Raw genomic sequence first — 27,332 nt, forward strand, 5'->3', positions numbered from 1 at the left:
GACTACCATGTCTATCTACAGAGATATTTTACAATTATGATAGCAATGCTTGTCAAATCTTCCATTCTGCAGTTCTTTTTAAGAAAGATATCTTAGTTTTTTTTTCTCCTACCTTTGTAGAACTTTTTTTTTTTTTTTTTTAAATGATGCAAGCAATGTGGGGAAGAATTGAAAAACTTTAAGAAAATTAATCTGTACAACTTTCTTAAATAGCTGTTGTTCATTTATTACAAGGTCTTTTAAATTTCTTTTGTGCTATAAGCTAGCAATATGCTTAGATAGCATGACTAATTGCATTACCTAGCAACTGGCCTAGACAACCTCTACAGACATCATCTAGAAATAATCTCTCAGTTTAAGCCTTTTCCTAACTATTGCCCATTACCAGAATACAATGGTTTGAGCAGACCACCATTTCACAGCGAGAAAGGGAATGAAACACACTGCATTTTGTTTAAGGTACAATTCTTAATGACATGAAAATGAAAGTCTAATGCTCCATCACTGACATTAGTTACCTTCAACTCCAAGGCGTATCAACCATCACTGGTATAACCTTAAAGAAAAGGGATATTATAGACTCAGACAGGTATTCTCCAAAACATATTTTTAATATAATCTGCATCTGGAGCCTCCAGAGAATGTAAGCACAGAATTATGCTTGTAATTCTTCTTCTTCTTTTTTTTTTTTTTTTAAACATTGATGCTAAAGCTAATTACTTCACGTAAAAAAGAAACTGCAATGTTTCCATACATGAAGCTCACCCTGCACAGGAATTCTTTATGGTAGAATGGAACAAATACAAAATCAGTTAAAACCAAACAAACAATACCTTTTCATTCTGCCCTCACTGAGGGTTCAACAAGTACATTCATACTCGAAGCCAAGAGTTACGGACAGTCTAGTAGGTCTCCCATTGATTTCCTCATAGTTACTTTAAAACATCAAATACCACTTGACTTTATTGCAGTCACAGAAAATAGAAATCAGCGTTAATTCTACATGGACACATCCGTCAACACATTCCAGAGTATAACATGCATTCCACTCTGTATATTCTAAAGCTTGAGGAAGATCTTTCAACAGTAGTCATGTTCTGTCACCATCACCTTGCAGTCAATATAAAACTGAGGAGAGGCACATTTTTATCCCCTTTTAAAATACTTTTGTAAAGATTTTGCTATGGCATTCTATTCCTTTTTTTTTTTTTTTTTTTTTCCTTCCTTTTTTTAATTTTTTTTTTTTTTTATTACATTTTAAGTGTTTTATAAAAAAAAATTGAAAGTTTAATTTCAATGAGCTGCAAAACATTTATTAAGAGAGAACTTTTTGAGGACTTCAGAAATACACAAAATAGCTTCCTAGCCAGGGACTGCTGCAGAGTACAAACGAAAACGAATTGTTGCCTTGCATTTCAGAAAGTGCATGCATATTGCACTTAAAAAGAACACAGACATCACAGACAGCTGGAACCTTGTTACCAGTATGATACAAGAGCAGGAACATAATCTTAGAATTTGATAAGAACAGCATCTCACTTTTTACTACAGTACTGTTCATCTACCTGGCTGAAGTATTTCTGTTGAAGCCCAAGAAGAATAGAAGAAAAACGCCAATGAGAATTTCTATCCCTGCTCCCTCCTCATAATCCCCAAAATACACCTTAAAGAGGTCTTAACAAGCAAGGAGGTATCTTTGCACTTGTAAACTGCTTAATCAGTTTTAAAACCTGTGTCACCCTTGCTGAGCATTGCAATTTTTTTTTCCACAGTGTTCTCAACATTTTTTGTGCTGGTAGCTCTGGAACTGCACACTTCACCAGAGAGAAGCTCAGCTATGACAAGAATAGTTAAAGTTACAACAAAAAACTGTATTCTGAATGCTCATTAGTTCATTGCCCTGAACACATCAAGTTCAGCTAGTTGTACTATTGCATATAACATCAATAGGCTTCACTAAAATCATTTTACTGCCACCTCTGAATGAGTAATAAGACTTAAAAGCAAAACAAAACCTTTTGTCCAGAAGGTTGATATCTAGATTGCAGTGGAGACAACACTGGCCTGAATCAGGAGCTGAAAGAAAATCTGTTACTTCCCATCAGCACTGGCCACAACAGTACGAGCATACATGACAAGGCCTGCCATGCCTCTCCTGATCAAAAAATCCTGAAATTAATCCATAATGTATCATCTGACACAGGCCCTGTACTGACTTCTTTTTTTTTTTAAATGAAGCAAAAATTAAAGACTAATGTAAACATACAGGTCAAGAAGGAAATGGAAAAGACAATTAAATGCATCAAGTATCTGGCAAAAATCACAACACTGAGTTCAGCAGATAGCCTCAACATCATGAAAAATTGACTTCTGAATGGAGCTGATGCGCTTCAGAATTGACATATCAACAGGTATTTAGACAGAACTGTACACAATAAATCAGTACTTTATCACATAAGACAGTTTTTAAAATTAAAGCAAGTAGTTCACAGAATAGGCCTTCCTGAAAACTTAGTCTCCACTGGATTTACATATATTTAATGACCATCTGCTTTCCAACCATTTTGGAAATGTCTTCCACTCAATAGAACAAATATTGTTTGCTAACAGTAAACTTTTTTGAGATTGTATTTCTAGGCTAACCATGTCCAAATAACTCATTTTAAACTGGTTATTAGAAAATTATGAACACAAATTTAAACAAAGAACACCAAGTAAGATTCCAGAGTATTAAAAAATTCCAAAGATGTTAAAATCTGTCTATTTATAGAACCAATAAATTGTAACCTATAGAAAGAGAAGTACGTTTATGACTTGGTATAATAACATGGATTATTTGTACTGTGGCATCATTTCTTGATTGCCTCTACTTACAAAGTAGTAGAGAAGCATAAAAAATAAAAATAAGGAGTATAAAAGTCAAGCTGTTGTTCTCACAAAGGACAATTTGGGTGGCACACGTTTTAATAATCAGAAACCAGAAAAAGCCAGCTAATTCAATTGTTTACCTTCCAAATACATTGCCTTATCTGGATTTCTTCATTCCCAGACTTTCAAAAGTGTACATGTGGCGTGGGATAAACAGGTGGAAGTCACTTTTAGTAAACCCTAAAAGTGGCAATACACCAATGGCACTTTCAACATATCTTTGTTTAAAAGCATTCCAGTATTTTTTTCAAGAATGACCAAGCTAGTAGTGTACACTTTAAAAAGAACCCCAAAAATGTCAGAAAGCAATGAAGAACTATTCTAACATTCCCTCAAGATACATTCTTCCTCAACTTAAAGATGTTCCAACATAAGGTTAGAAAATAAAAAATTACTCTTCTATAATAGCTTTATCTAGTTAATTTGTCCTTTAAATTTCTACAAATCTGTCGAAAGCCATAAGCCAACTTACTGAAACTCTGGAGCAAGAAGCCCATAGGTATGCTTACTACCCACCAGTGGAATGAAGCCTTAACAATATCCAATATGCTAGGCTAAGAAACTTACAAGCGTATTCTAATCAACAGAACTGAATTTCACTTCAAGACATTCACAGGGCTAATGTGCCATAATATAATCTACTATTAATCAACAGTAAAGTGCTGAATTATATTAATTACCTGAATTGCACATTTATGATCTCCATTTATAGATTTAACAAGTCAAAAGAGCCCTTTCTGTTGTAAAAGCTAAGCTGTTGTGCAAATATTATAAAAATAGGTACTTTCATCAGGAGCTTTATACACAACAGAACCTCTGCTTTTTTTTTTTAAAGTATAGCTGACACACTAGAGAAAAGAACATGCAAATATTTATAAAGATATTCCAAATGAAAAAAAGGGACACTTCTATAGAACTTCCAATACCTTGCCATACAGCCACACAGTCAAAATAATGTTAAGTGACGTCTAAACCTGGACTGATAAGCGTCATGCCACCAACATGCTTTAGTTTCTTTTGTAGCTAAAGTTGATTTGTAAATTTAAACTACAGCATTCATTTGATCTACTTCTCATTAAAGTGTATTAAGTCTGCAGTTAAACTTTGAACAAACTTCACATCTAGTCACATAACCAGCACAAGCAAGACATGACTGCAAAGGGGAAGGTGTCACTTGTATATAATGAAGACCCTTCCCCTAACTGTATGATGCAACAGAATGATTTTCAGATTTAAAGTTCAGGGAAATTATCACGTGAAAGAGTTTCTTCTCCTAAACTTAGCTCAAATCTCCTGAGGATCAAGAGGAAAGAAACCTCAGTTACAGCACTCAGAGAAGTAAAATCTAAGTGTGGAGAACTGATAATTAGTTTCAAAATGTGTCATACTATGAAGCCAGCATTCTCACAAAATCTCCAAACGAACTGCAAAATGAAATGTACATTTAGTTCAAAATTGGCCAAGTGCTGCATAGAAGTATGCTCACACGCAACAGTCGTAACTCAACTAGTGCATAGAAAAGATAAAAGCACTTATGGTTGTTGCAAATGTTAACAAGTCCATCCAACTTAAACAGTTTTACAGTGAGTCCATAAAAAAGAAGAGAGTAGAAATGCTCAAGAAAAAAAAAAAAAGATGACCTTCCAAGTGTATAAAATCCATACGACAGTTATAGTATAAGACTTCAGTGGAAAACACTCAACTCAGTTCCAAACAGCCATCAGGCAATTAAGACCAAAATAGACAAGCCTTTGGCAAACAGTTTTAAGTCTAAATATGGCATTTCATTTCTAATTAACTCACAAAATATAATATATGGCATACATTAAATACCAGGTAACCAACTCTGCCAAACTGATGCTAACAATGCTTTAGCTAATGAAAGCAAGATGGAGCAAGCTAAGAGAATGCTGGTGTATCACAACATTGTTCAAAGCAAAACATTGTCACCTAGTCGTGCTTAAGAGAAAACAGTGCTCTGGCATTTCATACTATCATCTATGGAGCAAAATAAAGTTCTCTAGTTTTTCAGGGATGTGGCCTGTGTAGCGTATGTTACGATTCACTACGACACGAGCAGCAAGACACTGCAGTGTAATATGATTTATGGGCTGGATTAAGTTTTTGGCTATTTCTTTATCATCCAGCAAATCACTAGCAGTTTTTCTATGTGAGTTTGTGGCATCAAAGTGTGAACCTGAATTAATGAGAAAATTCATTATGTCTGGATGATTGTTCAGTGCAGCAATGTGCAATGGACTATTGTTATCAGAGTCTCTGACATTTACATCAGCACCACATTCCACCAAGATAGCAGTTACTTGTAGAGAAGGGAATTTACAAACTGGGTAGCGACCCACACATGTAGTACTATTGTCAACAGCAAGGTGAAGTGGACTGAAGTTATTCTTCCCTCTAGGCTGAAGCTTAAGAAACTTATAAATAGTCTGTTTCTTAAAATACTCCTGTTCTGAACTGCAAGGTACCTTCTCCAACAAGCAAATTAAATGCAAAATGATGGCAAGGGCTTTGTTCAGCTGTATTGGATCAGGAGGACACTGGGTTTGTTTCATGGCCCGCTCTATTTCAAGAACACTTTTGCACAGTATACCCATCAGATCCTCAAATGTAACAGTAGTGCCTAGTAGGCCTTTCGCCCTATCCTGCAGCATGAAGGAGAAAAGCTCAGCAAATGACAGTAAACTGCTGGATGTCATAGGGCTCAGAGGATCTAGGTTGCTCTGCTGCATGTCCAACGCGTATTTCCACAAGTTGATGCAACGCTTAAAGTTCCCAGAGTCCGCATAGACAGCACCTCTGTATCTAATATAGTAGGATGTATCTGGGTGAGATGGGCCCAGAATACGTTCTCTAATTAACAGAGCTTGCATTCTCATCTCATCAGGGTCAGCGATAAGATTTTCTAGCTCTTCCGAGCTGTTTACCTCTTTAGCATAAGCATAGGCCATAATTAGTGTTTGTGGCACTGGTTTGCTCAGGATATTAGTTCTATCACTGTATCTCATTTCCATAGCTCGCTTCCAGTACTTCAAAGCACCAAGAAGATCTCTCTTTTTGTCAACAAACGTTGCTCCTAGAAGTTCCAGAGCATTTATGCATTCAGCCTTACTGGTTTGCACATGCTGGGTCAGAAAGTCCACAATATTTGTGTGGCCTGTCACACTAGCTGACAGAAGTGGAGTCATTCCATAACCATCCTTTTCCATTTTAGCACAATACTTGAGAAGCATCTTCATGATCTCCAAACTGCCAGATTCTGCACAATCATGTAGTGCGGTGTTTCCTACACAAGAGAAGAAAATCAGTTACACAAACAATCAAATCATAGGCTAAATCCTACTGCTTTAACCGTTTTAAAAGGTCTGTTTTGACATTTATGCAACATGAAAGGCTTTGCAGGCAGTTAAAATATTTTTAAGATCTGACTAAAACATCGAGATTACAAAGGCAGTTAAAGGAATCAGAATGCTTGATATTACTGACGGAATTAGGCAAATCTTACGGGCCTTTCTGTCTCATTCATAAAGAGAAAATTAAAACAGACTTCCCCACTACACATGAGATTTTTCTTCTAGATTTGCTTCTAAAGAGGAAGCAAAAAACTCTGAAGTTTGTTATCTTCATGCTTTCTTCTTCCTTCTTCACCTGTCAAGTTTTCTTCCTCCCTATCTTCACCAATGATTAAAAATAACGTTATCTGTATGAAAGCTGAAGGTGAGCTAACACAGTAAGAAAATTCCTTCAACACAGCACACAGAATCTTATTTACATTCAGATTATTTTTCTATGCCTGCCACTGCATAGTTTGTAAGTTAAGAGGGCTCTAGTCTTAAAAATTATAGAGAAAGCTGTAGCATGCACCAGTACCATCTGATTAAAAATAACATACTAAGCTAATTAAAAATAACATTAGACACAACAGTTAAATATTGAACTACTACATTTCAAATAACTTTGCCCAGTTTCACACACAAATACATCACTGAGAAGTGACTGAGGTGGATAAGCTTTCCTGATCCCCTCCACCAGTACAGAACCTCACACTGTGGAATTCAGAAACAACCACAAGTAAAACCCACACTGTATTATGAATACTACAGATTCTGACTTAACTTTTCAGCCTCCCACTAAGCAATACGAAAATAATTAACAGAAAGCTCATGTAACTTGTTCCTATTGCTTCCATTAGGTTTTTTTTTTTTTTTTTTTTTTAAATATTATTAGCACTGTGAAATCCTAATTAACTGATTGCCAGATCATCCATCTCTATTACACCGTCAGTAAGTTTCCACACTCCCAACCAAGATCTTTTCCAAGATCACAGTCACTGGATTTTGCTTTTAAAAAAATGAGAGAGAAATTTCACAGAACTGTCTCATTTACATTTCTGTTAGGCTTTTGTATGCCAACAAGACAGCAATTTGGAGCAGGCTTTGTTGTACCCCTAGGCCCTCATGAGACTGACAGCAGGTTAGGAAACAAAGCAACAGTCTTGAAATTTTAATGCAATGTTTGGAAAAGCACACATTTAGCTTAGGTTTTGTTGGTTTTTTTTTTTTTCTTAACTTTTTTTCTTCTCCTGAGAGATGATTTGTAAAAAAAAGGAATGAACTGAATATTTTAACTAATGAAATGTTAATCTGGACATCTAAGAGCTGAAGTCTGTATATAAGCAAACTAAGTTGAGCTTTTATCTCCCATTCTACTTTCTCCTGCTTTAAATACAGTAAATTGAGACACAAAATGTATGAAGTTGGCACTGTGAATGTCTCTACATACATGAAAAAATGATTCACACTTACAAATTACATTTCAGAAATAAAAATAATCTTTCCCTTTATTACTACCCTTCTGAGAATTCATGTAGATCTCCACAAATTTAAATCTCCCAGCTTTTCAGAATATGACTTAAGAGCATTTACTTCCTAAAAAGAAAATAACAGATACAAAATTGAAGTATGAAGAAAAACCCTACAGAAGCAAAATTCACAATTATCTGCGAAGACTGTGATAACTTCCTGTAAATTCATGCCTCCCTATCACCAGCAGAACCAGATGATCTAGATCCACAGTGCAAAGCAGTCGCTATACATCAAGTAACAGTTTATTGTGTGGTAGTACGCTTTTACATGTTGGTACACTGCTGAGACAAGGAAATATTCATCCAACACTTCTATGGCTGTTGGCAGATAGCAAAAATCCGTAGATTCATGGTTTGTTTAGACAAAAATGTTATAAAGGACACAGAGCCTTCTATCTTGATTCCTCCGTAACTACCTCAATCACTGCCCCTTCTCACTCTCACTTCTCAAAGCTTCACTTGAAAATTAGTTTGCTGCTTCTTCCTCAAATCAGCTTGCAACCCATCCGACAGCACTTTCAATACGTCATTCTTGCTTTCATTTCCAACAGACAGGAAAATAAAGGAAAGGACAAACGGCTGCTTTTTAGGACTAACAATCTCAACTCAAGCACGCCAAATAACAACAAAAATAAATTGCTGCCATCCTAATCAAATTCATACAGAGAAGCACAAACAACTCTTTTCAAATGCTAAACCTTAAAAGTTCAAAAAGCTGCAATTGCAGCAGAAAAATAGCTATGGATGTATTTTGCCCATCAACCAGTATTTTAAGTACAAGTTCCAAACAAGAGACAGTATCTGATTTCAGACAGCGAACTTGCAAAGTGTTCTTTTCCAAATAAATTTTCCAATGGTGGACAATTACTTCACTATCATCTACTGAGAAGTAAAACAAGTAAGCAGATAAAGACATCCAACTCAAAATGGTGCCCGAAATTATCTATTAGATCAAGACTTCTGAAGCTAAATCCAGCTCACACACTGACAAGTGATTTTCAAGCTTTAATACTGTAGTCAATTATTGTCACTAATGGAGAGTGCTATTAAGACCAACAAATTTTCCAACTACAAGAACAGATTTTCCCAAATTCAGGCAGATTATAAGTCTGGCAAGCATAGCTAAACAAATTTAATTCCCTCTCTCTGTATTTTGGTAACTCAGTAGGTATAGGAGCATCTGACCTCTAAACTCCTAAGACGGCATGAAGTAAAAAAGTAGAGAAAATTAGTGAAACTTGCCAACACATACATTATGTGTGTTGTCTGGCTACGCCACAGAAAATCTATTTAAAAATGCAATTACATCATTCAAACCATAACTACAGACTGGCTGATTCCTAAGGCCATCTGCACTTACTGATGAAAGCAAAACTAGATGCATCTGGGTGCTGCCTGAATCATCAGTTAATACAGCCACTTCAAGCCCAGGTCCCCACTCAAAGCAGTGCTCAGGAACTCAGGAATTTGCATCTGCTTCCTACCTTCAGGTCAACATTTTAGGCTATGACATTTTTTTCCTCTTAACTATACTAAAGACAAAATACATTAGTAATACTGGACTCACAAGTGCTTCAATGATTAAATATTTTGCTGGCTTTGAGAGTAGGATCCACAAAGCTATTTGTACTACATACTGTAGATCCATCAACAAACAGCTGCTGCTCTTGAAACTTTTCCATCAGTCGGGCCTTACAAGGGCAGAGCAGAGAGGGACAATTACCTCCATTGCCCTCCTGGCCACTCTTTTAATGCATCCTGGGAGAGCGTTGGCTTTCCAGCTGCAAGCACACACTGCTGGCTCATGTGGTTTGTCATCTGCCAGGACCCCCAGGTCCTTCTCAGCCGGTCAACTCTCAAGGAGCTCCTCTCCCAGTCTCTACTCATAGCTGGGACGGCGCTGAGCCAAGTGCACTTGGCCTCAGTGAACATCATGAGCTTTACATGGACCCAAGGCTGTTCAGGTCCCTCTCGATGGCATCCCTTCCTTCTGTTGTGTCAACTGCACCACTCAACTCAGTGCCACCTGCAAACTTGCTGAGGGTGCACTCAGTGCCATCACCCAGGACTCTGACAAAGGTAGAAAAGAGTTCTGGTCCCAAGGCAGAGCTTGGAGGACAGCGCTCGTGATTGGCCTCCACCTGGACACAGAGCCACTGACCACAGCTCTCCAGCTCAGTAGCTCTCTTACTACTGCGAACTTCCAGCTAATTCCTTATCAACTGAATAGCGCAACCTTTAAACCCATCTCTTCAATTTAGAAATAAGGACGTTGTGCAGGACCTAACACTGGTTACTATTAGCATTATCAGAATGAGGGTAACTTTTTAGCTACCTATACTGTAGTAGGGCTTGAAGACCACAATGTGTATGCTAATAAAGGAAGATCATTACCATCAATTTTTAATATCTACATCTCACTTACTATCACTAGATAGTAAAAGTGCAATAACAAGAAGGTAGCACTGAAATAATTAAAAGACATTGTGACAGCAACATTAAAGATATCAAGCCTATATCCTACATACTGTATAGGAAATAGAATTTCTCTGCTATGAAGGCAGGTGGAGGGAGCTGGGCTTGTTCAGCCTGGAGAAGAGAAGGCTGTGAGAAGATCTTACTGCAGCCTTTCAGGTTTTAAAAGAGGATAAAAAAAAAAAAAAAAAAGGAGGAGAATCAACATTTATCACATAGTGGTAGAACAAGGGAGAATGGTTTCAAGCTCAAGGAGGAAAGGTTCAGATTGGATGTCAAGAGGAAGTGCTTCACTATGAGAGTGGTGAGGTGCTGGAACAGGCTGTCTTGAGAGGCTGTGGATGCCCCGTCCCTGGAGGTGTTCAAGGCCAGGTTGGATGGGGCCCTGGGCAGCCTGGGCTGGTATTAAATGGGGAGGTTGGTGGCCCTGTGTGTGGCAGAAGGCCTGGAACTTGGTGATTCTTGGGGTACTTTCCAGCCCAGGCCATTCTGTGATTCTATGAACAGTTCAAATAAGTGTGATAAACCATTATTCTGACTTTAAAAATTCCATCCATTTCAAAAATACTGCACCATCTCCAGTGACAGGAATAAACATAGCTATGTGTTATCTATGCATTTCAGAAGCTAACCAGTCCAACACCTGTAACATTACTTATTTAGCAATTACTAAAAGAAACATATCTACTGCTGTATTAAAAAGACTTAAAGAAAGGCATTTGAAAGTCATACTTTGGTAAGCAACTTTCTAAGTGGCAAAACTTGAATTTGACATATTTTTTTGCAAGTTTGGGTATTTTTATTGTTTCTCTTAAAGTTGTGGATGATATTTCAAATGATATATTACTAAATGCTGCTAGTCTATTTTCAATTCTGAAATCATTTGCAGGAATTTAATCACATATAGAAGACAGCAGATGTTACAAGAACATGGGAGGCTCATCATTTTTGCACAGGAAGAAAACAGAACTGGCAGTGTTACGGTATGCTGGGTAGTTCTTTGCTAGAGATCTACTGCTGGGACACTACATTGCTAATACAACTTTCTGTCTGTAATAAGAAAAAATTACTCTTACACTACCTAATAACTTATTCTAATTAAAAACCGTAACAAAATGAAAAGCAAGTAACTCCCACCTCTGGTCTCCCCAAACCTTGCGAGAAAAGATTAGGGAAAAAGCTAGTCATTTCTCATCATTACTGCCTGCTTTTTTCTTTTGATACTTTTTTAACATATCACAAGCATTACAAAAACATCTTCCATACCACAGATCAAATCCCTAGGTCTCCAGTGCTAAAAAACACTCATTTGGGTAGGGATTCAAATTTATAATGAGGTCGTCTCTTTCTATGTCAGAAAGAAGTAATTCCCAGAATAGACTTGTGACACAGGAATGAAAAGAAAGCAAGGCAGTGACACAGAAAATTATTAGACTTGATTTGCAACCCACATTAAGTACACTCACTTCCTAACAGGATGGAAAAAAAAGACCAGATTTCTGGTAGTAAAACTTGTATTAAAATGTTTTACCAATCTGACTTCATATCCAGGATCTGTTTGTGAGAATGGATACTAAGCTGCTGAACATTACACATCGTAGAAAAAAAGATTTAATTAGAATGACTGACTAGTGTGGAAAACTAGCCATGTGTATCTACTCAAGCATCCTTACAGATTAAGTTAATCAGTTTTTTTGAAATGAAATTGTTTGTGTAACACTGATTTTCAGTACAGCACTGGAAGCAATTAAATCCTTCAGCAGCTGTACTGTTTGTTTTTTTTTTTTATTAAAAAAAGATATACCGCACTGTAACATACAAATAAGGTAAACTTTCACATTATTTACACACAGTATGCGTAACAAAGAAATGCTCCAGGTAGGTCTTCCTTGTAAAAAGAAATCAAGGGCAAATTGCAAAGAACTGCTAAGCTTAATAAGTTTTAGTGGATTCTTGATATTCTATAACAAGAATAACTGCGTCCCTTGCTCACAAATGTATTTCAGGATAACTTCTATTGTCAAGATTAACAATACAAAGCAGTTGTTAACCATTTAATTTCACTATAATCTCCTCTTTAGTTGGAACTGATGATTTATTTCTTTGAATTGTATCTTCCTTATTTTACTCACAGTCATTTCCGCTGAGGTTCACATCGCATCATACACAGAATACCCAAAAATGCAGCGCTCAGCCAAAACAAGGAGAAATTAAAAAGCTAAAACAATAATTAAAGATTTTTCCATTCCCAACAGTTTTGAGCATTACACTTTCCAGGCTCCCACACAAAAAATGGAACTGAAATAGAGTACTACTGTTTGAATACTCTTGATAAAGAACTTGTAGTGACTGAGGTCTGCATCCTTACATGGCTTTCAGAATAAGCAAGCCAAGTAAACAATACTCATCCTTCATGTTATTTTATAAGGTCATCCCAATCAAATTCTGTGCTATGGCTAGAACAACCTAGGGAGAGCAAGATTTTTAGTTGTACTCTGAAAATGCAAAGATAACACTACATTATTCCCTCCCATTACTATAGCAGAACTAAAGCAGACTGCAATTGTGTGCTTAACTCGTGTGTTTAACTTGTTAGTTTCAAACAAGCAAATGAATTTATATTATTTATTACTGCACCAGGCCTGGACGGGGGAAATAAAGAATAATGCAGAGTATCAGAGCACGTATAACTGATCCTTGCAATGCAAGATCTACATGTTTTGTCTGGAGTTCCAACTACAAGATTTGCTTAAAAACAGTCAGAGGGCAAAATAATTACACGAAATACTTGATTTAAATATAAAACCCAATTCCAATAAACACAACTCCATACCTATCACCAAGAGAATCCAAATCAGTAATCACAAGGTACAGCAAAGACAGCTATCACTTCAAGTGCATCAGTAGCCATTTTCCTCCCTGTATTGACCAACTAGAAGAAATTCACCAGTGAAAGATGTATTCAAGAAACTACAAGACTATTCTTAACATGGCAAAAGAGCACTGCCTCTTAACTACAGATCATTTGCAGAATTCTCAATACAGACAAACAGGAAACTTCATGCAGCAAAAATATGGAAGGTTCCTCCTCAACCGACCAGCAGTCAAACTTCTCACAAGAAAACCCAGATCTGCTTCTGATCTCCTTGTTAACAAGCAACTTGGGAGCATCTTTAAATTATGAGAGCTTTTCTTTGGAAAAAAAATAAAGAAAAAATAAACAGATTAGTAGCTGCCCAAGACTTTTTATACACTGAAACTTTAATATGTAGATTGCTCCAAAAGTAATGCTTCCTGTTTACTTCCAAGGAAATTACAACAGATACAAAGAGCACAGTAATGCTATTTGATAGTGCAAACTCTCTCCTACAGAATGCTGCATTTCAAGATAGCTGCCACCATTAGCTATGCATTTTTGCCTAGAGTGAAATACAGCCTGCAAGCCACATTGAAAGTCTGTGCTAGAAGTGACCCACTATCACCACTGCTGAAACACACCTCTCACCACCTCACTGTGCTGACACCCACTGTTAAGTCCCCACTGACATTTAGCAAGCATTCATGAATGTCAACAGGTGCCATTTTTTTTTCTGCATGGAGAAATTCAGGTCCACACCTTTGCTTCACACACACTTCCATGTCAGATGCCATTTTTTATACTGTCCCTTCACTGCTATCTGTTGCACAGCAACAAAATTCAGTGGAATAGAAGTTGAGTCTTCCTGACAGTACTGCCATACCACCACCATGCACCTCTGATATTCTGGACCAACAGCATAAAACAGGAGGCATTACTTTCAGAGCAGCACTCATTTCTATTCATTTTATTCTATAGCTTCTCAAGACAGGAATAGTGTGTTGGAAATGCCTATGAACTAGGCAAACACTCCAGCTTTCCATCTGAATATATTTCATTTCCTCCCTGGAACAGCCAACACAGATGCCTTCACATTTCTCCCTAGATGTTTAGAGTTTTGAAAATGTGAATAAAATCCTATCTTACAACATAAAATTCTGTTGGAGAAATACAGTGGGTAGATCAAGCAATTTAACCCTACTCCCTTCTGGTTTGGAGAATAGTATATGTAAGAAAATATGTAATAAACTCCCACAGTCAGCAATTCTCCAGGTCTACATCTAGAGAAGCTGCACCACTTTGGTTTTATAGACAACTTGGTAATTCTAAGTGCTACAAAGTTTACATTAAATACAGCTTTCACATCTTTCACAGAACAGCAGGCTTCCCCATTAATGGCCCAGGAAGGGGGCTATCTAAAAAGAGAGCTCAGGTACAGGAACAAGTTCTACTATTCAAGAGCAGAACACTCAAGTCTTCCATCTTTCTACTATCCTAGCCTTACATTCTGCCAATTATTTAATACACAGCTGGGAGGAGAAACAGAAAAAATAATGAAGAGGTGGAATACGACAATGTAGCACAAATCCTGCTGGAAACAGGAAAATACACTTTGATGGAGTGAGGGAGGAAGTTTTTCACCCAGAGGGTGGTGAGGCACTGGAACAGGTTGCACAAGGAGGTTGTGGATGCCCCATCCCTGCAGGCATTCAAGGCCAGGCTGGATATGGCTCTGGGCAGCCTGGTCTGGTGGTTGGTGACCCTGCACACAGCAGGGGGTTGGAACTCGATGAGCATTGTGGTCCTTTTCAGGACCATTTCAGGCCATTGGCTCATTTTCAGGACCTTTTCAGGACCAATGGCTTATTTCAGGCCATTCCACCATTCTGTGGCTCTTAATAGTCACTTTGAAATTAACTGCAGTTGAATATCATTGCAAAAGAAAGTTCTGAAGGTTACTTTGTTGAGCCTCAGCCACTGCGACACTCATGCTGCTACATACTACTCAGTTTTACTCAGCTCTGTTCTCTCATCTCTCAAGTTCAGGTTTTACAGCACTTACTCTCTCGCTATACCTTGTCACTGCTTACTGAATAACTTCACAGATCTGACCACCTTAAGATGCCAAAACGCATGCTCATGTCACATAAGAGAGAACTTTTAAAAACAAAAAGGCAAGCCACACCTGGCCAAGAGATATCATCCACACAGAATCATTCCGATGTACTGCAGCTCAAGGTACTGAATTATTACAACCTAAATCATATCCAATCCAACTTTTAAATCAACAGGGAGCAGTTACACCTTAGTAACTTTTGCTTATGTGCCTAAGGTATGAATCACACCAGAAACCAAAGGACATAAACAGAGCAAGGAATGAGGACAGAAATGAAGAGTAAGGAGAGAACTCTCAGGAGTGCCCTTCAGCTGTTTAAGCAAACAAAAAACCCTAACAGAGTAGAAAAGTAAGATAAGAAGAAGCAGCAAATCAAAGTCTACTTCACCAACATGAAGGGAATGAGACTCAGATTTCCTCCTCCTGCCCCCCCCCGTCCCCCCTCACCCCATTACATCAGATACTTAACAGCTCTGTTCTGCCCTTACCTATTGTGAAAAGGAACAGGTTCTGTTCAAAACCAAGAAGGATGCACATTTTATGCTCAATGTGTTGTTCCGAGAACACTCTGAGGAAAAATGACATTTTTGTCCTAACACATGTCCAAGATGATTCATAAGTAAGCTTAAATCCTTAAAAAGGAGGATTTATTTTTCTCTGCCTACACTTATGACAAATCTGTGTTATCTTGCTTACGTTAGCCCTCACATGTCTGCATGATTTGCTGAAATAGAGTATAGTTGCTTAACAGCTTTTTCAAATACATTAATTGCATGCTTGGCATTTACCAGTATAATATGATAATCCACGTACAAAGTAAATTTTGACAGAATCAACCATTAACTGCATTATTTTCCAACAGATACAAGTTAACCAGAAACAGGCAGTGGAAGTGTTACTCAAAAAAAAAAAAAAAAAAAAAATTTTTTATTTATAAAAAAAAAAAAATATATATATATATATATATATATATATATATATATACATACACACACACACACGGAGAAAAAAATACATAAAATAAACCACTGAAACACAATAAACACACAATCCTGGGTCAGTGAGATAAAAATTAACTGCAACCTGGAATACTTGACACGCTTTTTTAGGCCAATATCACAACCACATAAAACTCTGATGTATAGCAAAACATAGCAGTGTTTCAGCCAAGCAGGCTATGCAATTCCTACTGAAGCCAAAAAGTCAAATTTTCACTTTGAGTCTGCAACAGCAGGACTGCCAATGGTGTGAATTGTGAAGGGCATAACTTTGCTTCTATTTCATAGATATCCTGATGTTATTGCTCAGTCACCTGAAACAACTTTTCTTTTTTTAAATCGTAATGTACACTTTTGTTTACTAACATTTAAAAAAATAAAGTCCCAAAAAGATGCAAAAATTTGAAGGGAGAGGAGGGGGAAGAGTAAAGTTCTCATTTATTTACAGAGTAGGAAAGATTCTTTTCTCTTTTCTTACATCTTTCTCTATTCCAGTTTTAGTGGCACAAGTCAATTTTAAGTACAGCTTTTTTTTTTTTTAAGAAACAGCGTTAAAAAGCTAGAAATACATGCTTATACACTCGAGTACTTGAGTCTATTAACCAACAGTCGTTCTCAGCAGAAGTTTGTGCGCTTTTTGCATGTGTGTAGGTGTCAGTTCATATGTCATCTTAGGAATGTGAGGCTTAATAATATTAATCAGTCTAGAAATAAATTGTCTTGTCAGTGTTAACAGTGTACACTGAAGAAACAGTAACGACATAGCTGAGTACAGTTCATCTCTTCCTCATCTACATGAGACTATTTTTGGATTCTCACAGTCTCCTAAAGGTGTAATTCTATCTAGGAACATAAAACAACTTACCTTTGACACTTTTTCTGTTAACATCAGCTCCTTTTTCAAGTAAATACTGAGCAATTTCTTTGTGGCCTTTATAACAGGAAATCATCAAGCACGTGTGCCCATGGCGGTTTGATACTTCCAGGTCTGCTTTGTGCTCCACAAGGTACTTTACTATCTCCAGGTGGCCATCGAAACAGGCAGCTCTGAGGGGCGTTGAATTTGTCAGGGTTGTGTTGTTGACAGAAGCACCACGATCCAACAGGGACTGAACCACGTTCAAGTGGCCGGCAGCGGACGCTGCCCAGAGCGGTGGAGCTCCCTCAATGGTCTCACCGTCAAAACTCACCGAACCACCAACTTCTATGGATGCAGAGCAATGGTCCAACAAGTACTCCACCATGTCAAGGTGACCATAACGGGCTGCCACCAGAAGTGGTGTGGCACCATCGGTTTTTTCTGACATCAGTAAGGCCACCTCTTCTTTTGTTTTGCTTGCCAGTAACTTGGAAAGGAGCCGCAGCTTGCCTTCACGAGCTGCATTGAACACCGCTGTCTTTAGATCCATCTAGCCTGCACCTCTCCAGCTGCGGGCAGATGCACGCCTGCTTCTTTTCTTTCAGTCACGAGCACGAACCTCCCGGCAGCACAACCGCTCAACAGCAAGCCCCTCAATTTCTCTCGGGTCGGTTTCACCTAGACGGGACAACATGGAGTCCGTGAGCGAGGTCCAGACCAATCACCGCCTCTCCTTGACAGATCTGCAAGAAAAACAATCCAGAATGCTTCCACCCTTCCCGCAGACACCCAGCACGACCCACCCAGCGGCCTCTCGCGGACCCTCCCGGCGCCGTGCAGCGCCGCCCCAGGACGGCGGCCGGACCGAGCCCTGCCCGCGGCAGCGCAACCGCCACCGCCCTGCCCGGACCAAGGGTTACCTTCCCGCGGGGCCGCCGCTTTCACGCGGACGCTCCCGCCGCCCGCCGCCCCCGTTCCAGCGTCTCCATGACAGACCGCGGCCCGCCGCCGACGCTCAGCCGCGGCCGCACACCAGGACGCAGCGTAGCCTAGCAGGCAGAACCGCCGCCAATGAAGAACCCGCGCGGGCGCCCGGCAGCCACTGGGGGCGGACGGAGGGAGGGACTGCGCAGCCGCGGGAGAGCGGCAAGGCGGGGGGCGGGGGGCGGAGGGCGGAAGGGGCGGGTCTCCGCGTGGCGCGGGACGCAGTGAGCACTGTGGGGCCCCGCCTGGAGGTGGAGGCTGTTAGTGTGGGTTGTGGGGTCAAGGAAAAGGCAAAAGCGTGTAAATGGGAGCTATAAAGGGGTAGGGAAGCTTTGGGAGGTACGCGGATGGAACTGAGGAGTGATTTGAAGGCTTACAAGTTTTAATCAGCGGTGTGTGGGGGGAATGTGAACAGAGGGAAGTGCGTGCTGAGCGTCGAAAATAATATCCTGGTAGGAAGGTGCCGTTAGCATGGAATCGTTTGTGAAGTTCTGGAAGCGCTTTCACAGTGTTTACAATGGGATTGGGCTGTGTATATAACACAGTGTTACATAATATATATAACATATACACACAGTGTATATAAGTAGTGCGCTGGGGGGAAGGGAGCAGGTCTGCCCTTTAGGGAATAGGGAAGTGATAAACCAATGGATCTAAACAGAAATAAATTGTTAAATAAAACGTAGCAGCAGTTGTGCTGAGAGTTACTGAAAAACATTTGAAAGTGCAGTAGTTGGTGACAGCCAACGTGACTTCACACAGGGAGGTCCTGCTTAACTAATTTAATCTGCTTTTATGACAAGGTCACCCATCTAGATGACCAAGAGAAGACCATGAATGTAATATTTTTGCATTTCAGCAAAACTTCCACTTCTGTTTCTCACAGTATCCTTCTGGACCAAATACCCAGCCTACAGCTCGACAAAAACATACTGTGATGGGTGAACAATTAGCAGAAGTCTCATGCTTAAAGTGTTCTGTAAATGGAATTGAATGAGGCTGGCAGCCAGTCACGAAGGGTTCTGCAAGGCTCCATTTTACAGACTGTTCTCTTCAGTGTTCTCATCAGTGACTTGGATTCAGGACTTGGAGACATACTAAGTTTGTGGACAACACTAAATTGGGAGGAGATGTTGGCTGCCTTGATGGCTGAGAAGCCTTGTAGAGAGTTCCTGACAAAACATGGGCCTGGCAGCCACCAGCCACGTGAAGTTTAAGAGCAAGTGATGGATTCTGCACCTGGGTGGGGCAGCCATGATTATATCTACTGACTGGGAGATGAGAAGCAGCTCCACAGGAAGGGATCTGGAGGTTCTGTTTGATTGCACGCTGAAGCTGAGTCAGCAGTGTGCCCTGGCAGCCAAAGAGCCTGTTGTACCCTGGGGTGCACAGACCCAGTACTGCCAGTGAGAGAGGGACTGTCCCTGTACTGCTGCGGCCTCACCTCAGGCACTGTGTGTGGCTTTGGGCACCATGATATAAGAAGGATGCAAAGCTATTGGGGAATGCCAAAGGAGGGCTACAAAGATGGGGAAGGATCTGGAGAGGAAGATGTATGAGGAGAAGCTGAGGTCCCTTGGTTTGTTCAGCCCAGAGAGGAGACTGAGGGGAGGCCTCATGGCAACCTGCAGCTTCTTCATGAAGGAGCCGTATCTCAGCTCTCAGTGTAGACACTAAAAGTCTTTATTAACATGGAGATCCCTTGAAATTTTTTATCCCACTTTTCATCACAGGCCATGGAGTACCCCCCAGCATGACTATACTTCTGCTAGATACTGAGCTAATTCCTACATTTCTGTGCTGCATTTTGCAAGGCAGATGTGTGCTCCAGCTGTTCTTCATCATTTACATATCTCATGTCCTATCTCAAGAAGTACTCAGTTACCCAGGCTGGTCTGGCCAAGAGTTAAATCAGGAAGAATGTATAGGACTGTGTCATGTGAGCTGGCCAGAGGATGTAAACCTGTGCCCCAAAGCTGGAGGGAAGGCTTGAGAAACTTCTGACCCCTCCCCAGCCTGCATATATCCTGAGTAGTGTTTGTGCTTGGCTGCATGGTAGAAAGCCCTTCTCTGCTTCAACTCTGCAAGCTGTTAGCTTTCCTTCTCCCTGGGCCATTAATTCACAACGGTGAATTACATTCTGTAGCTCACGCGTGGACACAGGCCAAGAGGGAGAGGTCTGGTCCTTTAATTCCTCACTTCAGCAGGTGAATGAGCACCTCTGCCCATGTGCTCTGGAGAGAAAAGATGAAACTTTGCCTCCAACAATGTCAGCTGAGCTAAGATTTTACCTCACTGAAAGCCACATCAGTATTTGGCTCACTAATTTTCTATAGTTGTACTAAAAAATTGGAGAGATAAATAAGGAAATAGTAATCAATCTAGTTACAATATAGTTACAATAGTGCATTGTCACGGAGTTGAACAGATCAATCTATGTCCGTGACAGGGGTGACAGGCCTCTGCCCTCCCCCCCCCACCCCAGTCCCACAAAAATGGGAAGGAAGGAAGGGAGGAAAAGAGCAGCGGCAACAATCTATGGAGGAAAACTTATTTTACTATAATATTGGAATACAAGATAACACAATATGTACAATTTTAATTGAAATTGAGATTAATAAATCATTCAAGATGAGAGAGAGAGAGAGTTCAAACCTGAAAAGCTTCGAACGGCTAGGAAAGCACCCTCCAGCACCCACTGCCAGGCAGCAAGAGAGCGCCCCCCCACCCGGAAGGGCCAGATCCCGTGACTGCTGTAATGTACAGGGATAGGTACCTGGGAATGGGGCAGTGACACTTTAATGCCCTGTACACTACATGATGTTTTGATGTGGAATACTGAAACCCAAAAACAAAAAAACAAAAAACAAAAAAACCCATAGAACCATGACATTCCACCCCTTATTCTACATCGTTACATCATGCTTAATATATATATACATATATACAAACAAAACATAACAACAACAACAACAAAAAAAGAAAATTGATTAAAATGCATTACACACACCTGGCTATATACATATACATAGAATTAGTAACTGCACTCCCCCGGCATCAAGTTCCCTTGTGGTACACACTGAACATCCCCATTCTTCTGCATTACCCACCAAGTGGATCCTGGTCCCTGGTCAAAAACTGTACCACGGAGAGGTTTGCCCTTTCCAGAAGCTGGAAGAACCCAAACCGCCTTTCCTAACATGTTCTTTACATGTACAACAGGGACTTTATCTCCCTCTATGGTATGTAGGGAACTGGATTGGTTAGGACCATCACGATTGATAGATCCTCTGGTATTGACTAACCAGGTGGCTTCTGCCAAATGCTTTTCCCAGTGCTTAAATGTTCCGCCACCCAGTGCTTTTAGCATCGTTTTTAACAATCCATTGTATCGTTCAATTTTACCAGAGGCTGGTGCATGATAGGGAATATGGTAAATCCACTGAATGCCATGATCTTTGGCCCAAGTATTTACAAGAGAATTTTTGAAATGAGTCCCATTATCTGACTCAATCCTTTCTGGGGTGCCATGTCGCCACAGGACTTGTTTCTCGAGACCCAGTATGGTGTTTCGGGCGGTAGCATGGGGTACTGCATATGTTTCGAGCCACCCAGTGGTTGCCTCCACCATAGTAAGCACATAATGCTTACCATTGTGAGATCGTGGCAAGGTGATATAATCAACCTGCCATGCCTCCCCGTATTTATACTTTTGCCATCGCCCTTCCTCCCACAGAGGTTTCATCCTCTTGGCTTGTTTGATGATGGCACATGTTTCACAGTTATGAATAACCTGTGCAATGGCATCCATAGTTAAGTCCACCCCTCGGTCTCTAGCCCATTTGTATGTTGCATCTCTCCCTTGATGACCTGAGGTCTCATGGGCCCACCGAGCCAGAAATAATTCACCCTTGTTCTGCCAGTCCAGGTCTATTTGAGCCACCTCAATTCTGGCAGCTCGATCTACCTGATGGTTATTTTGCTGTTCTTCAGTAGCCTGACTCTTGGGCACATGAGCATCTACATGGCGCACCTTTACAACCATATCCTTTATTCAGGCAGCAACGTCTTTCCACAGTTCAGCAGCCCAAATAGGTTTACCCCTTCTTTGCCAGTTATTTTGCTCCCACTGCTGTAACCACCCCCATAAGGCATTTGCTACCATCCATGAGTCAGTGTAAAGATAGAGCATTGGCCACCTCTCCCGTTCAGCAACATCTAAGGCCAGTTGGACAGCCTTTACCTCTGCAAATTGGCTTGATTCTCCTTTCCCTTCAGTGGCCTCTGCAACTTGTCGTGTGGGGCTCCACACAGCAGCTTTCCATCTGCGATGCTTTCCCACAATACGACACGATCCATCTGTGAACAGGGCATATTTCTTTTCATTCTCTGGTAGTTCATTGTATGGTGGGGCTTCTTTAGCACGTGATACTTCTTCTCCTGGTGGTGTTCCAAACTTTTTACCTTCAGGCCAGTCCATGATGACCTCTAGGATTCCTGGACGGCTGAGGTTCCCCATCCGTGCTCGCTGTGTAATCAGTGCAATCCACTTACTCCAAGTGGCATCAGTAGCATGATGGGTGGAGGGAACCTTTCCTTTAAACATCCAGTTCAGCACTGGCAGTCGAGGTGCCAGAAGGAGCTGTGTTTCAGTACCGACTACTTCGGAAGCAGCCCGAACCCCCGCATAAGCAGCTAAGATCTCCTTCTCAGTTGGAGTGTAGCCCTCTTCCAACCCCCTGTAGGCTCGAATCCAGAATCCCAGGGGTCGGCCTCGGGTCTCTCCTGAGGCTCTTTGCCACAAACTCCAAGTGGGATCGTTCTCTCCAGCAGCAGTATAGAGGATGTTCTTTATACCCTGTCCCGTTCGTACTGGCCCTAGGGCCACGGCACAGGCTATCTCCTGTTTAATCTGTTCAAAAGCCTGCTGCTGCTCAGGGCCCCATGTAAACTCATTTCTCATTCACGTCACATGATAAAGGGGGCTTACAATGAGGCTGTAGTTTGGAACATGCATTCTCCAAAAGCCCACTGCACCCAGAAAAGATTGTGTCTCTCTTTTGCTAGTGGGTGGAGACATAGCAGTGATTTTGTTGATCACATCTGTCGGGATGTGATGACGGCCATCTTGCCACTTTATACCTAGGAACTGAATCTCCTGGGCAGGTCCTTTCACTTTGCTTCGCTTAATAGCAAAACCAGCACTCAGAAGAGTTTGGATCATTCTCTCTCCTTTTGTGAAGACTTCTTCTGCTGTATCGCCCCACACAATGATGTCATCAATGTACTGCAGGTGCTCAGGAGCACTGCCCTGTTCCAATACAGTTTGGATCAACCCATGGCAAATGGTCGGGCTGTGTTTCCACCCCTGGGGCAAACGGTTCCAGGTATACTGAATGCCCCTCCATGTGAAAGCAAACTGTGGCTTACATTCTTTGGCCAAAGGAATGGAAAAGAAGGCGTTAGCAATGTCAGTGGTGGCATACCATTTGGCTGCTTTTGACTCCAGTTCATACTGGAGTTCTAACATGTCCGGCACAGCCGCACTCACTGGGGGTATGACTTCATTCAGGCCACGGTAGTCCACCGTCAGCCTCCATTCTCCACTGGCTTTACGCACTGGCCATATGGGGCTGTTAAAAGGCGAGTGAGTTTTGCTGATCACTCCCTGGCTCTCTAATTGACGAATTAACTTCTGAATGGGGAGCAAAGAATCCCTGTTGGTGCGGTACTGCCGCCTGTGCACCATTTTTGTAGCAATCGGTACGTGTTGCTCTTTTACTCGCAGCAGCCCCACAACAGACGGATCTTCTGACAGGCCAGGCAGAACAGACAGCTGCTTAATGTTGTCTGCATCCACAGCAGCTATTTCAAAGGCCCATCGATACCCCTTAGGATCCTTGAAATGCCCCCTTCTGAGATAATCAATACCTAGTATACATGGAGCCCCTGGGCCCGTCACAATAGGATGTTTTTGCCAGTCCTTACCAGTGAGGCTTATCTCGGCCTCCAACACAGTCAATTCTTGAGAGCCCCCGGTCACTCCAGAAATATGGATTGATTCTGTCCCTTCATGACTCGAGGGCATCAGAGTGCACTGTGCACCAGTGTCCACCAGGGCCTTATATTTCAGTGGTTCTGATGTGCCAGGCCATCGAATCCACACAGTCCAATATACTCTATTATCCCTTTCCCCCCCCCTGACTGAGGGCAGGGCCCCCCTATTCATTACCTGTGGTAACTGGAGCAACTGCACTGGTGGTTGATCTGCCTTGTAATTCTTTCACCCTTGCTCGCAGTACAGCAGTAGGTTCACGGTGCCACTTCCTCATGTCTTCTCCATGGTCACGTAGGTAATACCATAAGACAATTTGCGGTGTATTATCCCTTACTTGAGCTGGAGAGCGTTTGCTTCTAACAGCTGAGATTTTTGATGGTGCACGTGAGAAGGAAGGTTCATCGTCTTTAATTAGGTGGGCTCGCATAAATTTCATCATCTCCTTCACCTCCTTCGCTAGACTCATTTGATTATCCTGATCTTCATCAAACGTTTCTGATATTGCTACAGGTTTGTCACGGTTAATCAGTTGAGACACTTGCTCCGTCATTTTTGATATAGCAGCAACAGCAGCATGAAATGGGGACAGCAATTGTTCATAGTTTTGGAGCGTAAGAATTAATTCATAAATTAAGGGTGTTCTCTGTTGTTCCTGGTATCTGTCACACGCTGACATCAGTGTAGCGGCATATTTGTCCGGCGCTGTTGTCACGATTTTCTGCCATATCTCAGGTGTCGTCCTCACCTTTTCAGGGTCGCGGTTTTGGTGTGGTTGGTTAGGAACAAAGTCAGGGTCATGCAGCATTTCCACCACGCCTATTTCCCTCAAATACTGGATACCCTTTTCCACTGTATCCCATTTTTTCATTGCAATCTTCAAGCCATTTTTGAAGGGATACTTTTCCTTCACGGCTGTTAACACTCGTTCCCAGAGGGAGGCAGCCTCATCCGAACATCGACTAATTCCTCTATCAATAGCTGGATCTCTGGCAATGGCACCTAGTTGGCGAGCTTCATTACCATCCAGAGACAAGCTATGGGCCCCACTGTCCCAGCAGCGAACCAACCAGGAAACAAGACTTTCATTCGGGCGCTGTGTAAACTCCTTTCTTGAACCTTGGATTTCAGCCATCTTTAGAGGCCGGCGAGTAGTAATAGAGACTTCCTCTTCATCGCTCTCTTCTGCATGTCTCTTAGTTTTCGCTTTTGCCTTTCGCGATGGTGGTGGTTCTGAGCAGGGCCCCTCGCCTGGATCTTCCTCCCCCTTCTCCTCCTCTTCTTCTCTTTTTCGTTCAAGACGCGAAGACACTCATTTCCATTTCTTGCCCTCCACAGGAGCAACCGGTATTGTTACTGGTGTCTCCTGTGATTGATTAGATTTGACTTGGGGATTTTCCCCTTTGGCTTGAACTTCAGCTCAGAAACTCTCTCTCTCCAGAATGGTATTATATAGGGCACGGTAAGCACAAGCCAAACCCCAAATAAGTTGTACCTCCTTAGATTTATGTAAGCCGCATAGTCCCTGACTCAAATACTGGCTTAGTTTCTCAGGATCCCACAGGTGTTCAAGAGTAAAATCCCATGACACTGTGGGTCCCCATGCTTCTAAAACCTTTCCTAAACCTCTCCATATTCCCTGCCAGTCATCATTCTCTAGTTTTGGAGGAGACTCCTTATTACGAATGCGTTGGAGTACATTCAGGAGAATTAACGACATGCACACCAACATGAGTATTGATGACACACTCACCAACATGAGTATTAATTCAAGATTCGAAAAACGTTTGATAAACCGAGAAGAAAACCCGGAGACTGGTCTGAACATTGTGTTGTTTGTAAAATTAGCTATTCCATTTGGGATGTAGCTGTTTGTGAAATTAGCCATTCCTTCTGGGATGTAGTTGTTTGTGAAATTAGCCATTCCTTCTGGGATGTAAATGTCAAAATTCAAATCATACCACATTGCAAGTAGGTAAAACATAGGTGTCTCCATCAGTGCCCTTAGATAGTTATATACGGATGCAATTCCAAAACACACAAGTGTGAGATGGATTATTGGCCAGTAGGTTGTGAGTAACACCATTGCTTTAAATCCTTTACACAGTGCCCCCACGATAACGAGTGGGTTCATCAGTGGTGCCTGCTAAAAAGGGGTTAATGAATTGAAGCTAACAAGAGGAGGAGAAAAAAAAAGAAAAAAAGGCACTACCCAGACGAAGTAGTGCTCAAAGTTTACAAATATCCCAGAACACTGGCAGTACGCCTAATCTTTCAAGGTCAGGTTTTCCAGCACAGAAACCTGAACTACTGATAATGCTCCCTAACGAAGCTCTCTAAGAGCAGAGGGAAAAAGAGATTCGTTCTAAAAGCTAAAAAGCAGTCGTGCCCCACGTTGGGCGCCAAAAATCTGTCACGGAGTTGACCAGATCAATCTATGTCCGTGACAGGGGCGACAGGCCTCTGCCCTCCCCCCCCCCACCCCAGTCCCACAAAAATGGGAAGGAAGGAAGGGAGGAAAAGAGCAGCGGCAACAATCTATGGAGGAAAACTTATTTTACTATAATATTGGAATACAAGATAACACAATAGATACAATTTAATTGCAATTGAGATTAATAAATCATTCAAGATGAGAGAGAGAGAGTTCCCGGGACCGATTCAAACCTGAAAAGCTTCGAACGGCTAGGAAAGCACCCTCCAGCACCCACTGCAAGGCAGCAAGAGAGCGCCCCCCCACCCGGAAGGGCCAGATCCCGTGACTGCTGTAATGTACAGGGATAGGTACCTGGGATTGGGGCAGTGACACTTTAATGCCCCGTACACTACATGATGTTTTGATGTGGAATACTGAAACCCAAAAACAAACAAAAACAAAAACAAAAAAAAAAAACATAGAACCATGACATGCATGTAAAAAACATGCACTAATCACACCAATTTTGCAGGCTTTTAAATTATTTATATGCATATATGTACACATATACATGTATATACATGTATAATGGAAAGTGATTTATTGATTCACTTCCCTAAATGTGCACAGTGGTCTACTAATTGAAAGTGTACAAGTGCTATTCCAAACAGTAAAACTAGTGAATTTAATACAGCATAATTTAAATTTAAACTGCCAAAATTAAAATTCTTTCTTTAAGCACTATTTGCCACTTATAAAATA

The 27,332-nt window shown here is 41.1% G+C and overlaps 1 protein-coding gene across 1 annotated transcript; it reads right to left on the minus strand.

Annotated features, from left to right (window-relative positions):
• Positions 1-1,291: 1,291 nt before the first annotated feature.
• Positions 1,292-18,112, minus strand: FEM1C (fem-1 homolog C). The gene is made up of 3 exons (XM_042874243.1): positions 18,036-18,112; positions 17,122-17,858; positions 1,292-6,232 (listed from the first exon to the last, which is right to left on the minus strand). Exons 2-3 carry the CDS (start codon positions 17,663-17,665, stop codon positions 4,923-4,925), a joined length of 1,854 nt encoding a protein of 617 aa, XP_042730177.1. The 5' UTR covers positions 17,666-17,858; positions 18,036-18,112; the 3' UTR covers positions 1,292-4,922.
• Positions 18,113-27,332: the final 9,220 nt, after the last annotated feature.

This window comes from Lagopus leucura, unplaced genomic scaffold (assembly GCF_019238085.1).
Source record: "Lagopus leucura isolate 7727_CA_CO unplaced genomic scaffold, USGS_WTPT01 Super-Scaffold_54, whole genome shotgun sequence".
NCBI classification, from domain to species: Eukaryota; Metazoa; Chordata; class Aves; order Galliformes; family Phasianidae; genus Lagopus; species Lagopus leucura.

What these genes read in the sequence shown, in the direction of transcription:
- FEM1C (XM_042874243.1), bottom strand. Translation starts at nt 17,665, where the DNA reads ATGGATCTAAAGACAGCGGTGTTCAATGCAGCTCGTGAAGGCAAGCTG. An exon ending in TAACAGAAAAAGTGTCAAAG is followed by an intron (nt 6,233 to 17,121) that starts GTAAGTTGTTTT and finishes TCTCTTGTGTAG; the next exon opens with GAAACACCGCACTACATGAT.